This window comes from Coffea arabica, chromosome 10c (assembly GCF_036785885.1).
Source record: "Coffea arabica cultivar ET-39 chromosome 10c, Coffea Arabica ET-39 HiFi, whole genome shotgun sequence".
NCBI lineage: Eukaryota > Viridiplantae > Streptophyta > Magnoliopsida > Gentianales > Rubiaceae > Coffea > Coffea arabica.
Genome location: NC_092329.1, coordinates 52,498,581 through 52,514,720, shown reverse-complemented (window position 1 = coordinate 52,514,720; position 16,140 = coordinate 52,498,581). Strand labels below are relative to the sequence as shown.

The 16,140-nt window shown below is 33.6% G+C and overlaps 1 protein-coding gene across 1 annotated transcript; it reads right to left on the bottom strand.

Annotated features, from left to right (window-relative positions):
• Positions 1-5,010: 5,010 nt before the first annotated feature.
• LOC113714356 (WAT1-related protein At1g43650-like) lies at positions 5,011-7,935 on the bottom strand. The gene is made up of 7 exons (XM_027238160.2): positions 7,733-7,935; positions 7,523-7,585; positions 7,241-7,357; positions 6,896-7,145; positions 6,587-6,745; positions 6,067-6,218; positions 5,011-5,383 (listed from the first exon to the last, which is right to left on the bottom strand). Exons 1-7 carry the CDS (start codon positions 7,933-7,935, stop codon positions 5,215-5,217), a joined length of 1,113 nt encoding a protein of 370 aa, XP_027093961.2. The 3' UTR covers positions 5,011-5,214.
• Positions 7,936-16,140: the final 8,205 nt, after the last annotated feature.

Below are 16,140 nucleotides of genomic sequence, written 5' to 3'. Positions count from 1 at the left end.
TTTTTTTTCTAATTCACAACTTTTAAGGTGGTTTTTCTTTTCATCTTGTCATCTTCATAAGTAACAAAATATATTCCACAGACCCTTCTTGATATATATATATATATATATATATATATATATATATATATATATGTGTGTGTGTGTGTGTGTGTACGACTCTAGTAGAAAGGGACGCACATTATATTTGTAGCAAGAAATTTAAGAGGAATTATTAGAAAAAGTTAACATTATCTATTAAACAAACTCATTGTCCACTACTTGAAACTAATGGGAAAGGATGCTGACAGTTTTGTCGATCTTAAATATTGATAGCAATACTATATATATATATATATATCTTGGACTGTCTCAATCCACTACTCAATCAAACATGCTAGAAAACCTTCGAAAAAGAAATCAAATTCTCTAGGACAACAGCTTTATTGTTGTTTTTTTTTTTGGAATAATAAAAAGCTAAACAGATAAGATATTGAAGCAAAAAAAAAAATAGAAAGAAATCAGTATACCTTTCCATATTCGAAACTACCATCAATTGGCAGCCTACAAGTGTTTACAAAAACACGTCACTTCTAGAAACTTCAATAATGTGGTATTCCAATAATTTGGCCCAGGAAAGTTTGCCAATAACTCGAACCATGAATTTTTTTTAAAAAAAAAAAATTAACCATGATGAGCTTTCAGATAGGCTATTTTTGAGATGGGGCTCGATTTTGATCTTAGGTTTAAACATCATATAAAATGCAAGCTCTTATTTTAATTTTGAAAGGGCTTGCATTTTATATAATGTTTAAAACTAAAATAAGTAAAAAAATAAGCTCATTGTCTCTTAATTAGTACCTATTAAACACCTATTAGACAAATTCTACATCAATTAATCCAAAGAAAGAATTAATTTTGAACTTCGTATCAATAAGCAATTTTGCTATTAGTTTGAAATTTCCATTTTAAGGTTTTACTTATATAATTGAATATAAACAGCTTTTCCATTTCAACGTGTAGCTTCTTTTAATTTTTTTTTTATAAAACAAAAGTCAATATTATTAATAAATTTACTGGAAATCATCCAGTACGGTTCGCTTGATAAAGAAGCAACACTAATGGTAGAACATACATTGAACATGTCACAAATATATCTAATATGGAAAATTATTAGATTTAATAGAGTTACAAAACAAGAAAAATTACACTATCAAATTTAACCAATTACATGAGGTGCTCCATAAATATCTTTGCATGTCTGTTCACTCAAATATGTTATCCAACTTATTCAAGTTCAAAACTGATGTTGAGATATGATAACAAGACTCAAAAAATTCTAGATCTAACATATATATCTAGAAATAATCTTATATATGAGAAAAAACAATGAAAAACTAAATAAAACTTCCACTAGGATAGTTTAGAAAAGAAGAAAAATCTCATCGGTAAGCACTAGAAGAGAGCAAACTCTTACTAGAATATCGTAGGAGAGACTTTATTAAACATAAAATAAAAATAGGGGAATAGAAAGGGAGATCTTGGAACCCTCTTATGAAGAAAGAATGATAAAGAGAAAGCAAAAGGTAGAGAGAAAACACAGAGAATAGTTGGATCGAGAGATTGGATGTTTTTACTCTTTCAACTAATATAAATGAAAATGTCACCAATGTAGGTACTTAGTCCTGCATAACAACTTGGGGAATTAAACCTCTCAAATTTAGAAATTATTGTACCATGGAATTATGCAGAACAACCTTATGGATTCAAGGGACCAAATTAGTCCATAACCGAATAATGAGTGCCTAACGCAACCATCCGCAATTGATATTCAAATAATTCGTACGTGGATGCATTAAATTTTTTTTTTTTCATGAAAATGTTACTAATTCAGTTGATTGTCAACTTGCTTTAAATTAAATGTCAAGATACCTTAGGCAAGGAATGTTTGTCTTGTTCCTTAACTAAAGACATACAAGAGAGCAGCGGAATTGGAATCTCCATGAGAATACCAACTAGGCAAAACAGAGCAAAACCAACTAAGTTTATATAGAACCAAAGTTTTTAGAATTATACTAGTCGAAAAAGCTAAAAGGTAATGAATCCAGAATTAGATACTAAAGCATGCAGTCGAAGTTGTAAACGATTGTACGGTCACATCCAGAAAGCGTAGTAGCGTTCGTGTGTATATTTATCGCAAAAAGAGTAAAAAGATGTAGAAAGCTATTAGGTAAATGAAAATGATAGGCTGATTAAAATTTAAAAGAGGTTAATCAAGAATCGGATAATCTAATTGGTAAACGATGACTGAGTTTCTTGTAGATTGCTTAAAATAAGTAGTGTTTTAGCAACCTCTAAGCAAGGTATATAAAAGTATGGTTAAGGAAGCTTAGATAAGTATACGCCAAGTAACCTAAAAGGTGAAAAGCAGTGTAACTTATAAGAAAGAATGGAGGATTATCGTCTCCAATCAAATTGCCAAGCACGTAACTAACCATTAATGGTGCATGTAGCATAGGAGACTTATGCTCTATTTCGAACATGAATGTCTACATGTTAACCACATACGCTTCACTCTTCTTTTGGATATACGTTATTGTTCTAGCTACTACAAAAGAATTATTGTATAGCATTTGTACGACGTTAAAGTAGGCTAGTGTCCCTTTCATACTTAGGTGGCTTTAATTTTTTTTTTTCCATAGACAGAAGAAACACACACACACACACACACAATTAGATTAGAACGCTCAAAAAGTCATCGCTAAATTGAGTCAGAGACTAATCTAAGGGGGACCCACAAATCAACACCATCCAACCAATTGGTGACAGACTGACAGGAGGTGCGGCTGAGAACCTTAAACCCAGATTAAAGAACCCACAATCTTTCGAGGTGGCTTTAATGAAGTTGTGGAATTATAAGAAAGAAAGAGAAAAAAATTGCTATTGGCATGTACTTCAAGGGAAGATAGATCTTGCTGGCCAGTGGCCACAATGGTGGTTTCTTGGGGTTTTTAGTTGGACCTTTTGCATATCTACTTCACAGAAATTGAATCGATTGTAACTTAGATTCAACACCATCTGATTTTTTGTCATGCTGTGAAAGATACACTAAGAATTTCTCGGTCCTTTTGCCCAAAACCCTTATCAATCTCATATACAATAAAGCACAAGGAGCAAAAATTGATGATTGTAAGCAGCTAAATAAGCACTGCAAAGTTGTAAGGCGCAGTATTGCTGGATATTCTTTCGTAATAGATCCCTAAAATTAATCGAGAGCAAAAATTCAGCCCCTTAATAGTTCTAATTATTATTTAAATTGGCTGAAAAATGAAAGGAATATTAGCTGGAAAATTAAACTTAAGCATATGTTAAGAGAGGATTAACCAGCTGGATGAGCCAGGCAGACCATGTAATGTTGGACAAGAGCATGATTAGGGAACCCACTGCCAACTGCCTTTGACAAGTAGGCTTCACATTGGAATTTGGGGTGTCCTGATCATGGGCTTTAGACCACTGTATGAAATTCAATTGAGGCCCTTTAACAATATCAAACTCATATAGCTCCAGAAAGACCAATTTGAGAACCCAAGGCCTTTGCCATTCCATGCCTCTTCTTTGTGGACACGCTGTCTCCGTTCCACGTGCCGCAGTTAGAGTAGGGGAGAAAAAAAAAAAAAAAAAAAGGTAAGTTTGTCCAATCACTTGAAGATACATCAAAAAAGTGTACAGTGCATCGCTTAACTAAATCATTGTTTTCTTGTAAGCAAATCAAGGCGTTAATTGACTTGTTTTCTTCACTGAAGGAACTAGGACTTGAGGTTTGGAAGGCAAGATTAGTAAAATTATACACTTATAAAGAGTCTCTTATGTGTTTTGCAAAACTCTTTGGGGCCAAAAACTAATATTTCCGAGCATACAAGTGAAAAGATTTACTTTTTTTTTTTTTTCAGAGGATATAAAAAGAATTCTAATATTTTGGGTTCGGGGGGAGGGGGAGATCTAATTTCTATAAGAATAAAAGCAAAAAATTTTTAAGGGGATATAAAAGAACTTGAAAAATGTTCCTTTCCTACATCTGCTGTGGCTGCCTCAATAGAATTGCCGTTGTGGCAGGAACTGTATTTGTTGCTGCAGCTGCAAATTAAATGTTGCTGAGGGTATAATTCATTGCATAGGACTAAAGATTTAAACTCAGTGTAATCCTGAAAACTAGGTAATGTTGAATCAGAAACCATTTGGTCCTATTTTCTACCTGAGTTGGCCAAATTGAATAGGTTTGCCTAATCTTGTAGCAATTGGATAGGTAAATCAGAAATTATAGCTTACTTTCATTAAATAGGATCGATAAATTAGAGCCTCAGAAGTTCCTATGTTTTCGAAAGATTTGTCCATGCATCCAATTCGTTTGTTTGTGCTTTCTGAAGCCTTTGATTCTTCAAGTTTCTTTATTAGCATTTATATGAGTTTGATTATTGTGGAGGGTCTGAGTACATTATATTCACTGAATATATAATGTGAGTTTGCAGTTTGCCCTTCACCTTAACCTACTTCTACCTGAGGTTGTAATCTTTCTGTCAACTTTTAATTTCTTCATTCTATTCTCAATCTTTGACCATCAGCTGATCAGTTCAGCCCTTAAAAAATATTTTTGACAAATTAAATGCACCATTTCGCCCAAAAAATGTAATTGGTATTTGACTTCTTAATTTTTGTACTAATATTCAACTCCCTGACAGTGAAGCCCTTTAAAACAATTTCTTTATAAATTTAACGTTTTGCCCCCGCAAAAGATTAAAAATATTTGAGGTTATATAATTAGATTTTAGTTGAATTAAAGTTTGCTCCATCAAAAAAAAAAAAAAAGAAATTTTTTGGTTTCTCCTACGACTCCATAAGCTCCGCTGTGATCTATTGGATTTAATTTATACTTGTACTACAAAAAATTAACAGGACCCTGTAAATTATTTTTGATCATATCGCATAATTTTGTACTTCCATGGAAAACCATAAACCATTGAATACAAACTATCGTGAATCAAACTATCAGTTTCAGAAATCATTTTCAACACAATAGTCGACTTAAACATCATCATAATCTCTGGCATATGTCTATGTGACAGAAGTTGTTTCCTAGTTGGAAAGCTATCTACATCCCCACATTTACACGGCAGTAAAGACAAGCATGCAACAAAGGAAACCTGGTACAATTACAACATTATTGCATTGTCACATCCATCACTTATTGACATTGCATTTTACGACCACCACTTGAACAACTCCAGATTCTTCCTGTTTTGGTTCTGATATTTGGTCTTTTGCAGCTGCCCCTTCACATTTTGCTTCTTGGTTCTTTCCCCACAAGACGGAATATAGCCCCCCCACGAGCAATATGGCTCCACAAACACTGCCAAATTGGATAAGAATTAGGTCAAATGCAAAGTCCTCCTTTTCATGTCATATGCTTGTTTTGCTGACTAATTAGTCCTGTTTACGTGTTTGTGAAACTATTATTGTTTTGCGTGACAGGTTTTTTTTTTTTTTTTTTATTATAAACTTTATGTACACTAACGAGTTTGGGTGTATATCATATGCGCAAAATGAATTATGAATGTAGCTAATGTATAATGCTTGCAAATCTCTTAACATAAGAAAAGGTCAGATAATGTGATAAATTAGATCAGTTGCATCTACATTGGCATGCACAAGTTTTGTTAAAATAAGACCAGTCTATTATATATTAAAAAGCAATAGAATTAGATGCAGTGCTTTGAAACTCAAACTAGCAAGAGACTTGGTTGAATTTAGGGATCAAAGATCAATGGATTCGACCAGTTAAATCGAATATTAAAAAAAATTGAATTACCAAAAAAAAAAAAAGAATTAGAAGAAAGCCCTGAAAGCCAAAAAAAAAAAAAAAACGTACACATAACATTTGATTTTTAAGAAACATAAGAAAGATGTAGCTATATATATATATTTTTTTTTGAAAAAACATATGCATTATGAGTTCCCATGAACAAGATATGCAACGAACAAACAATGCACGCACGAACTCTCAAACTAGTACATAAAAATGAGAAAATGCACCTTCCCAGATGAAGCATCTCCTTCCATGCAAGTACTGAGACAATAGCCGTAATAATCAGACCTAACGGGGTGAACATGGCAATGAAAACGGGGCCCTTCTTGTCTACAGCCCAAAGTTGCATCCAATAAGTGATTCCAGTCACAATCACACCCTGGTTAATTAGACGAGTGAATCCAAATTTATGAGCAAGAAACTTAGTGTAAAAAAAAAGAAAAAAGAAAAGAGATTTGTGAAAAAATTGGAAAGCCATTAAAATGTGGAGCATGTATTCAGTCGTGTAAGTCAGTTCCTAGGTTATGATATTAATCTTGGTGTCAAATGATACTTGGGGGTCACCACGTTAAATGGTTTGGATCATGACTCATGAGGCACTGAGGCAGGCCAACAAACTCTTGTCAGCAGTTTTTTCTTCTTCTTCTTTTTTGTTTGTTCTGGTTGCAATTTAAAATTGCAAAACTGAGTTATTTAGGATTAATTTATCATACAATAGGAGAAACAAAATAGAAAAGGGAAGCATACACAATATGCCACGGAAAAGAGATTGATATCCCAGCCAAGCTTCCATGATGATATATCCCTTTCCATTGCAAGGGCGAAAACTGATGATTGTAAGCAGCTAAATAAGCACTGAAGAGCTGTAAGACGCATTTTTGCTGGATATTCTTTCACAATAAGTCCCTAAGCAGAAACAAAAGCAGCTCTTGAGCACCTTAATTAATGGTTTTATTCATTGCACTGAATTAACTGAGATATGACAAGAGAATTAACGGAAACAAAATTAAACTTGGTATTGTGGCTTAGAAAATTAAATCAGAGAGAGAATTAAACCAGCATAATGAGCCAGGCAGACCATGCAGTGTTGGCCAAAAGCATGATTAGAGAACCCTTTACAAACTGCCCTTGGGAAGTAGTCTTGATATTGGAGCTTGGGGTGTCCTGATGATGGGAGTTTGACCAGTCCATGAAATGCAACTGAGGCCCTTTAACAAAGGCAAAAACCATAGCTCCAGAAAGACCAATTAGAGAACCCAAACCCTTTGCCATTCCATGCCTCTTCTTTATAGACAAACTCTCCATTCTAAATTTCAGTCAGGAAAAAAGAAAATGAACCGATCACTAAAAGAAGGGAGAAGTACATCATGAAATTGGCCAAAAAGTTATTTGACTTGTTACCTTAATAGAATTGCCATAACAAATGTTGTGGCAGGAATTGTATTTGTAGCTGCAGCAGCAAATGTTGCTGAGGTATAATTCATTGCATAGGCATAGAGATTTAAACTCAATGTAATCCTGAAAATTCCGGACAAAACTATGGTCTAGTTAAAAGCCATATCAAAAATATGAAATTTGGCCATAAAGTTGTACTTGGAGGGTATCTACCCGTTGAGAATCTTAGAAGTGACAATCTTTGTATTAGAAAAAAAAAAAAAAAAAAAAAAAAAAACATATACGTACCCGAATAAAGAAATGAAGAAGATTTTGCACACTGTGACATATGACAAGAAGGCAGGCTTGTTTCTGGAGAAGGAAAAGAAGAAGAATTAGAATGGGAATCAGCTCCTTGTTTTCCAAAGCAAGTAAGAGTGAAAATGAGCACATATAACCAAGTTTGCTCTCTAGGATGTGAAACAGATGGAGAAATTAAGAAGGCTTTTTTGTAGTAACCTATCAAGTAGAATAGCAAATGGAACCAAAGCAATTGTTGCAAATCCTTGGCGGTAGGCAACAAAGACATGTGGATTCATCCCTTTTGAGATTGCTGCTTTGGAGAACAAAGCCATGCCTGCATAGACAATGTGTACAAAGAACATTACAAAGTATGGTTTTTGTTTCTCTATACCCTTTGAGCAACCAATTGAACTCTCCATTTTCGTCTATATTTGATCTGATAGCGCACCTGGACATCTATATATATATATAACCAAGGATAGTGGTACATTATTAAGTTAGAAGTTGAACACTTGGGACTGCACAGAAAATATGACGTAATTCGGAAAAGAGATCAACATGGAATTATAGCAACCAAATGCATGAATGAAACAAGTATGCTTCCAACAGCACATTTTTATGTACCCGTGTGCATTAAAATTGGAGACAAGTAATGTAAGATCTGTTACTTTGAAATGATAACAACAATGAATAGCAAACCACTTGTATGTATATATATGGTGAGCACTGTGAAATGATAACAACAATGAATAGCAAAGCACTTGTATGTATATATATGGTAAGCACTCTGAAACTAGATAATTACACGTACCTTGCACGTAAGCTAATAAAAGTCTAATTGCAATAAACTGCATGTTGAAAGCTAATAAATAATAACTCTTTTTTTTTTTTGGAAGGACAACTTTTGTTTGTGTTTTTTTTTTTTCTTGGACAGTTGAAGGAGAACCTTTTGTATTAATATAACGCATTTAATAATATTTTTTGAGCATCATTTAGTTTGTATTCATATATCAAGAAATAGAATATTACTTAATTTTCCCAATTCCTAATTCAACTAGCTTAAGGATAGTGATGTCTTTCATTGTCCTCAACAATACCCATGGGTTTTTTTTTTTTTTTTTTTTGGGTCCTACCTTTTAGATTCATCTCTCATACAAATTAAGTTATTATTTTGGCAAATAGGATAACTTGACATGTTACTTTCATGAAAATATCAAAATTTCTCCCTTAACTTTGTTAAGAATAAAGGACAACTGCGATATACTACATCACACGACTAACAATCTACAAGACACGAAAAAACGAATAGTGGCTCTATCTATTGCAAATTTATGACTATTACATGTATCAAGTTTTTTTTTTTTAACCAAGGTTTCAGCTTCTGAACGTGAAATATATGCTTGGCCTATATTATACATCCATGGTATTTTTGTTTAGAATTATTCGAGAAAATTTTTTCGATTACTCATGAAGGGTTTGTCTAATAAGTGCTCAATGGGCACTAGTTAAGAAAGGTTTCGAATGCTTAATAGGTAATTAGTTCAACGAGGTCTTAAATGTTAGTTTGAAAAAACAAATTTAAATTAGAAAATGTCTGAATGCAAGAGTGAATAATTAATATGAGTGTGTGCACTTAAATGATAAACTGACCGTAGATTATGTGTATAAATCAGTGCCTATTGGGTTCCAATTATAAAAATCCTAAAAGGATAAACCTACAAGATGCATGAATTAAATAGCAGTTCGTTATTACAAATTTGATGATTTCCTGCATGAAGTTTTTACCAGGGTACTGTTCCAATAATATCATCTCAACTTGAAATATATGCTTGATCTATTGTTTAGATTTTTTTTTGTTTTAAAAATAACATATTAAATATGATAGAAGACTAATGAGGCTGAGATACCGAATTAACTTGCTTAAAAATGCTCAAGGATTTGATGAGACTTTAGACTAGTTAAGGACTAAATGAAGTTATGTATCCGCTTAATTTGTTGAAGTGAAGGCACCTTTGGGATGTATTCACCATGATGGGATGTGCACCAAATACGATGTTGTTAGGATTAAAACTCACTTATTAGTGGGATTAACTATTCATATGCTCCACAGATCGACTTAAAATCTGACCATGCTATTGTGGGGCATCTTTTATTTGCTTTATTAGTTTCACATTAGACCTGAAAAAGAAAATTTTTGTCCAAGATGTATTCTGTAAGATGGTTTATTTGCAATTCTCAAAAAGTTCATTATAACCTAAGGATGTGCTTGGTTCGTACTCCATGGTTGGTACTAAAATCGGCTTACTATATATAGGTTTAGGTCATTCATCGTTACATGTTTGGCTTGAAAATGGAATAGGTTTTACTCTAGTAAAGAGCTAATCAACTTGAAATCTAACGTCCAATTGGTGAATGATAATGAATAAGATCTAACCCTTTCATTCCCACTAATTAATTCAAATAGTGATTTAGTAAAGAACAAGTATGGGAATCATTCAATTTGATACCTATTTCTACTGCTATTTTACCAAACACCCCAAATTTATTAAATTCAACTGCCATTCGGCCATGGATCTAAGCCCATCTTATTCACAGATACTCATTCCAGGAATACAAAATGTTTGACAATCCCAAACAGCTGTTGTCTCTATTTTTTAGCTAAATTTGAAATTCCATGACTATTTGCCTGATCAGCTCTGTCTCTGTAATTGTTTTTTAACACTTTTAAGTGTAATACATGCATACATGTATGCATATAAATATATGTATGTATGGATAAAATGAAAACAAACCTATAATAACTAAGATAAACAAAAAAAAAATAACAATTGCCAAATATTAATATATATATATATATAAGCAAGCTAAAAAACATGTGTATGGACATTCTTTTACAAATGGAGGTTATATTCTGGCAAAACCCTTTTTACAGAATTGGTGGAGCACTCGAGTAGGCCTGCTACTGACATGCTCCCATTAGCTTAAAATGTGCATGTTAGAAACAGCACAAGCTGGAAAACTGACAAAAAATGCGTAAGCAAGCAATTTCGAGTAAGCAACTATGAGTTGAACGGAAGAAGGGCAGGAGCGGTCATCAGATGGATCGCTTCTGAATTGTTAAGGACCAAGATTTGATCACAAAAAATTGTAAGGTCCAACGGACCAGTTGAGTTACTTGAGCATACTGGAAATAGTAATTGACTCTCCTAGCTTATTTCAAGGATATTAAGATTTCGTAGTATCGATCAGATCGTCAAATGTCGAAAAATCATGCAAACGTATTCAGAAAATTTGTCTGTCAAAATGATGTGGAGGAAACTACAGACTACTTAGTTTTTTCTTTTCTTATAGTTATCTCTATAGTTCTGACAAAAGAAAATACATTTATATGGTCCAATTTGTTCTTGGCCGACCTCAGTACAATTGCGTTCTTGGGCACAAGGGTCCTGGTATAGTCCACAGTCAGAGGCACAAAAAGGAAAAAAGAAAAGAAGTTGGATGCTCAGTAACAAAATCATTTATTGCTTGTATAATGATTGTCTTTGGATAATCAGTATTGGTTAACTGTAATCCAAAAAGAAAAAAAAAACTTCTAAAATTCAAAATAATCAACCACAGGGAGTTAAATCATATTCATTTTCCCCAAGAAAACTGCAAAACAAGTTAAGTATAAACTCCTCAACCTTGCATCAAAAGACTTTGAGATCTCCATTTTGGTTATTAGAAATAAAAAGATGGTGCTCTGTGAATATGCTTAATATTGCAAGTACTTCGTGGTATACATCCAAAATTGGTCTACCATTTCCTTCTTCCTTATCGTTGGATCAAATGACTTTTTTCCATCTTCCACTTCTTGCACCATTTCCATCATTCCATGTAGACCTGTCAATTGAGTTCGGTTAGCCCAAACTCCGCTCGATTAACCCTAAATTTAGTAGATTGAGTTTTATGCAATGTGAGTTGAGTTGAATATGGATCAAAATATTTTGTCCGATTCAAATATGAGTTGAGCTTGAGTTGTACTAAACTCGGCTCACTTAATTTTTGATTTGAACAATATATATGCTAGGATTCATATGTGAGAATGAAGAAGATTTGTTTATCTAAATCCAGTCAAATAATTAAAATTTTGATGAGTAATTTTATGATAAATTATTCTTTTTCGATCTCTAATTGATAGGTTTATGAACATTGTGGTAAATTATAGTATTTTTTTGTCATAATATTCAAACTTTTTTTTAGATATTATAGAATGCCTATAGATTAGCTATTGTTTGATTTAACTAGATTTTGTAAATGTGAAAAATGCATGAGGTGAGTTTGAACCTGCCCGAATTAGCCCAAACACCCGACTTTTTGTGTAAGCTGAGCATATGTAACAAAAATATGAGCTTAACTAAATTAAGTTTAAACTAAAAAAAAATTGATATTTTATGTGAGTTGAGTTTGAACATGTTAAATTCTAGTTCACATTGACAAGTCTAATTCCATGTCGCGAAAAAACTACCACCTACAAGTATATTTTAAAAAGATCCCTTTATTGTAGGTCATATCTATGAGATGAAAGTTCTTATTACTGTAGATCATTGTGTTTTAGTTGACCCTAATTAATCCTAGAGTCCTAGGGAATTTGGTCATCTGTCCCTATAACCCCTTTAACCATTAACTGACAAGGCAGCATTATTGTAGCCAATTGTGAGCTGACATATGATGGAGAAGATCTTCATCTCATTTAATAAACAGTGTCTAATAGCATTAGAATGAAAAAAAACCATTGCCCGACTCTATTGCCGCCCCTAAAAAGCAGGACAAAAAGTAAAAGGATAATCCCTCGGACGTTGCCATTCATTTTGCTTTATGTTTTAACTTTCAATCCAAGTTAGAAAGTGAAAGGCATTTGACACTAACTTTAAAAGGTTAGCGTATCTTTTTCTTCTTTTTCTTGACTTGGACTTCATACATTGCTTAGTTATAATATTGATCACATAATTTATTACAATAATGAACAGTTAATTACTATAATGTATTATTGGCAGAATATATATTTCAGATTGATAATTAGCAAACACTTTCTCAAGTCTTTTGCTTGACTTGGGGTAGGTATGGTTAAGATCTCCGTGAGATTGTCTGGTTATTATACTTCTTACACGATTTGGTATTCTCTATGTCTAACCTAATTTCATGGTACAAAGATAAGTAAACCAACTTAATGTATTTGTATGCTCGAATGTATAATTGTAAACCGGATTTTAAAAAGAAATACAACAACTGCACTGGTTACACCAAAGTTAACCACAACTATCCAATCCCCTTTCGTCCGTATTTTTGGTAAACATGATCCTAAATTGTCTAGATGTTCATGTTCTTGCTTTTCGTCTCTTACTCGTCTTTTTTTTCTTTTGTATGTTCGTCCTGAACCCAAACAAAAGGGCAAAGATTACCAGTTTTCTCTCCTCAATGATGACATGCCCCTTATAATCTACTGAAGCAATCAGCTTGTCCAAGAAAAGTTCTGGAAAAACAGCTAAGGGAGAACATCAGCTCATAGTGGCTGACGAAGGAATTTACATTACCAGACTTGTGCTCCATATGCACATTTCTTTCCACATTTCGCAAGAAGGCTTAGTTGTTTGAATTGATTGGATATTGAAAAGCATGCTTCAGATATTAGGACAGCAATGCCACATGGTTATGTCTACATGTCGGGTAGTGCAGGTCAGATATTGCAGCTCTGGTTCTTGCACATTTTTCTTCTATATTTTTAGGTAAACTTGAATGTATATTTTCTCTGGTTTGCTAAAGCAGCAAGGTCTAGTCCTCCTCTTTTCTGCCCTTATGTCAATAAACACATAGAAACACAGATATTTTGCATGTTTTCTTCCCTATTTAAGCTGTCTGCAGCTTTATCTGAGTAAACAGAAGAAGAAAGTTTTCAGAATGACTTCCTACACAATTTATCCAAAAAGGATTTGCAATGTAACGCGTGTATGGATCGCTCTACCAGTGCTGCTGCTAGTTCTGATCCGATAAGACAATACAAAATTCTCGTGCTTTTAATGCTTCTCATTCTTCAACTTGGCTGTTTTCAGTAACTTGAATCATTATGCCACTGCTAATGAAAATATAGACAGGAGAGAATGAAATGAAAGCGATGCCCCAAGCAAGATTGAACCAGAAGCTGGAATACTGAGATTCGGGGAGTCATGATGATGATGTTCATTACCGAAGGGGCAAATAGATTAATGCACCACAGATGCGATATTAGATGAACTATTATCCAGTTGGATCGATAACCATTCTCTAAAATCAAGCACGTGTCTATATTTCTGCTGAAATTTTGTGCGATTGTTACTTGACGGAAGTGTTCATTACTATTCGGCATCCCCACCACAACTGCATTACATTAGAGATGACCTTCAAAGCATTATAGGTGACTCTACGTGGGGACTCTAGATATGACCCCTATTCTAAATTGGTTTACTTTCCTAAACCTTCAGTAATACTGAATGAAATTATACCAAACTATCTTAGTATTTAATTTCGTAATTCTTTTAGTTTCTTGTTTTAGTGTCATGTTTGTTTAGTTTCCATATTAGTTTAGAAAATCTTAAATCTATTCCAAATAAGTTGCAATTTACAATTATGTTTGTTTAGGAATTAGCAATCTATAAATACTTCTAGTGTTTTATTGTTTACTTGAAAAGAGAGTTGAGAAAGTATAGTTTTGATAAGTTGAGTTGAATCGTAAAACTGAGTTTGAGAGAAAGTGCGAAAGGCTACAACTTGATATTTGTTATTATTAAGATTTGAGCTAATAAAATTATTGAATATTTGTTGTGTGTTTTTATTTTACTCATCTTTTCGTATATTTTTATACATATTAAAATTATGAGTAAATCTTATATACACTGATAGTATATATACTATCACGATTGAATGTAAGATATATGAGCAAAATTTGAATTTTAAATTTAAATTTAGATGAATTGTCATGCATCTAATGGTGATTGTATATACAATTTCAGCATATGAAAGATTAATCCTAAAATTATTTCCGTTGTGCGTGTTTTTTTGTGCTAATAAATACTTCTGCCTTATAAATATTTCTTCATCTAAAATATTAGTTGCAACCATACAAATGATTGCCAACGTCTTCATTCTCGAATTGGGATGAAATCATGACGTGAAATATCAAAAGGGATAATCATATATGCTCACTAAGCTCTACTAGACACAAATGTCAGTTTTGTGGTGAAAAGGAAAAGCATGTTGAAGAGAAAGGAAGTGGCACGATTTATTCCTATTCAACATCTGAATTTCTGTGTTGATATTTTTAAGCATCAGCAACTGCACTAAAGAGCAGGCACTTGGCAAATCACTGTATGCCTAGTGGTCTTGATATGACGCTGTCATGTCGCAATATTGGATGCAAGGATAAACATCATTTGGGCACTGTTCTTAATACTCCAAAATAATTGTGGATTTTACCATCAATAATTTTTTTGGGGAAATCGAACAGTTTCTATTCCCTGAAATAGAAAGAAACTTAAATATAAAACAACATTTACTTTTCGTATGGGCACCAAGACTGGTGCAACATGTAGAGACTTAATTATGTCTCCTTTTTGTCCCTTGAAGAATTCCGACCTCTATAGGAAAAGTATGTTTGTGTAATACAAAGCAATCTCATGTTTGAACTTATGAAGCACCATGCGTTTCTAGACGTTTATGTCTTCTTTTTTTGGCTAATGTCTTAGATTATATGTTAAAAAAAAAAAAAACACATCGCACAAATGTATGTCTGATAAGGAAGTTTTCTAATACTAGAGCTGCCGTGTTGAGTCAACACAGCAGCAAGAATGAATTTCGCAAGGATTTCTGACAGCTGCTGAATTTTTGGTGTCAGCCGCAGCCATGCTGATTGTGCATAGCACGGCTGCCTGACACCACAAATTCAGCAGCCGTCAGGGTGTGTCAGCCGCAGCTGTCGCGCCCCACTTTTTGATAATGTGTGTGTGGAAGTAGTGTGAATGTGGTGTGAGCGTGTGTAGAAGTGAAAAAGAAAAGACCGTGGGATTGCAAAATGCGACGGTTTTGATCAAGTAAAGTTTAAAAGGGTTTTTGTATGAAAAATGGAGTCGCCACTTGGTATAGAGTTAGGGTGTACCAAGTCACCCAAAAAGATTTTTTGTTTTTGAATGAAAAAAAAAGTAGACAAACCCTTTTTAAAAACTTTCAGGTCTACGTAACCAAAAAAAGGGATCGGGGGTCACATTTGATAAGGGAGAAGGCAAAGGTGGAACCTAAGGCACTCCCCTACCCTAGCAAGAGCTAGTTGCGTGACTTAGCCCCACATTTCCTAATTTTCTACCCAAGGTATGTATCGCATGTTGAATATGACTATATGAATGCAAAACCTAGACCTAGGGGGACATGGGGGGTAAAATTTCTCTCCAAAGCTTGAGTGATGCCAATCACATTAATTGTGAAGCCCAATAATGATTCTTTGGAGAGGTCACATATAATCCCAAATGACGTAAAAATAAGTGAAATGAATGCATGCCATGTGAAAATGTGAGTTTGTGTGAAGTGAAAAAGTGATAAAAAACAATAGTGTGTAAGTG

Bases quoted from the DNA above. Each gene is read 5' to 3' on its own strand.
- LOC113714356 (XM_027238160.2), bottom strand. From the start codon at position 7,935: ATGGAGAGTTCAATTGGTTGCTCAAAGGGTATAGAGAAACAAAAACCA. The intron at 7,146-7,240 runs GTAACAAGTCAA...ACTGAAATTTAG, and splicing joins GTTATGGCAATTCTATTAAG to AATGGAGAGTTTGTCTATAA. The intron at 6,219-6,586 runs GTATGCTTCCCT...CTAATTAACCAG, and splicing joins TCTTTTCCGTGGCATATTGT to GGTGTGATTGTGACTGGAAT.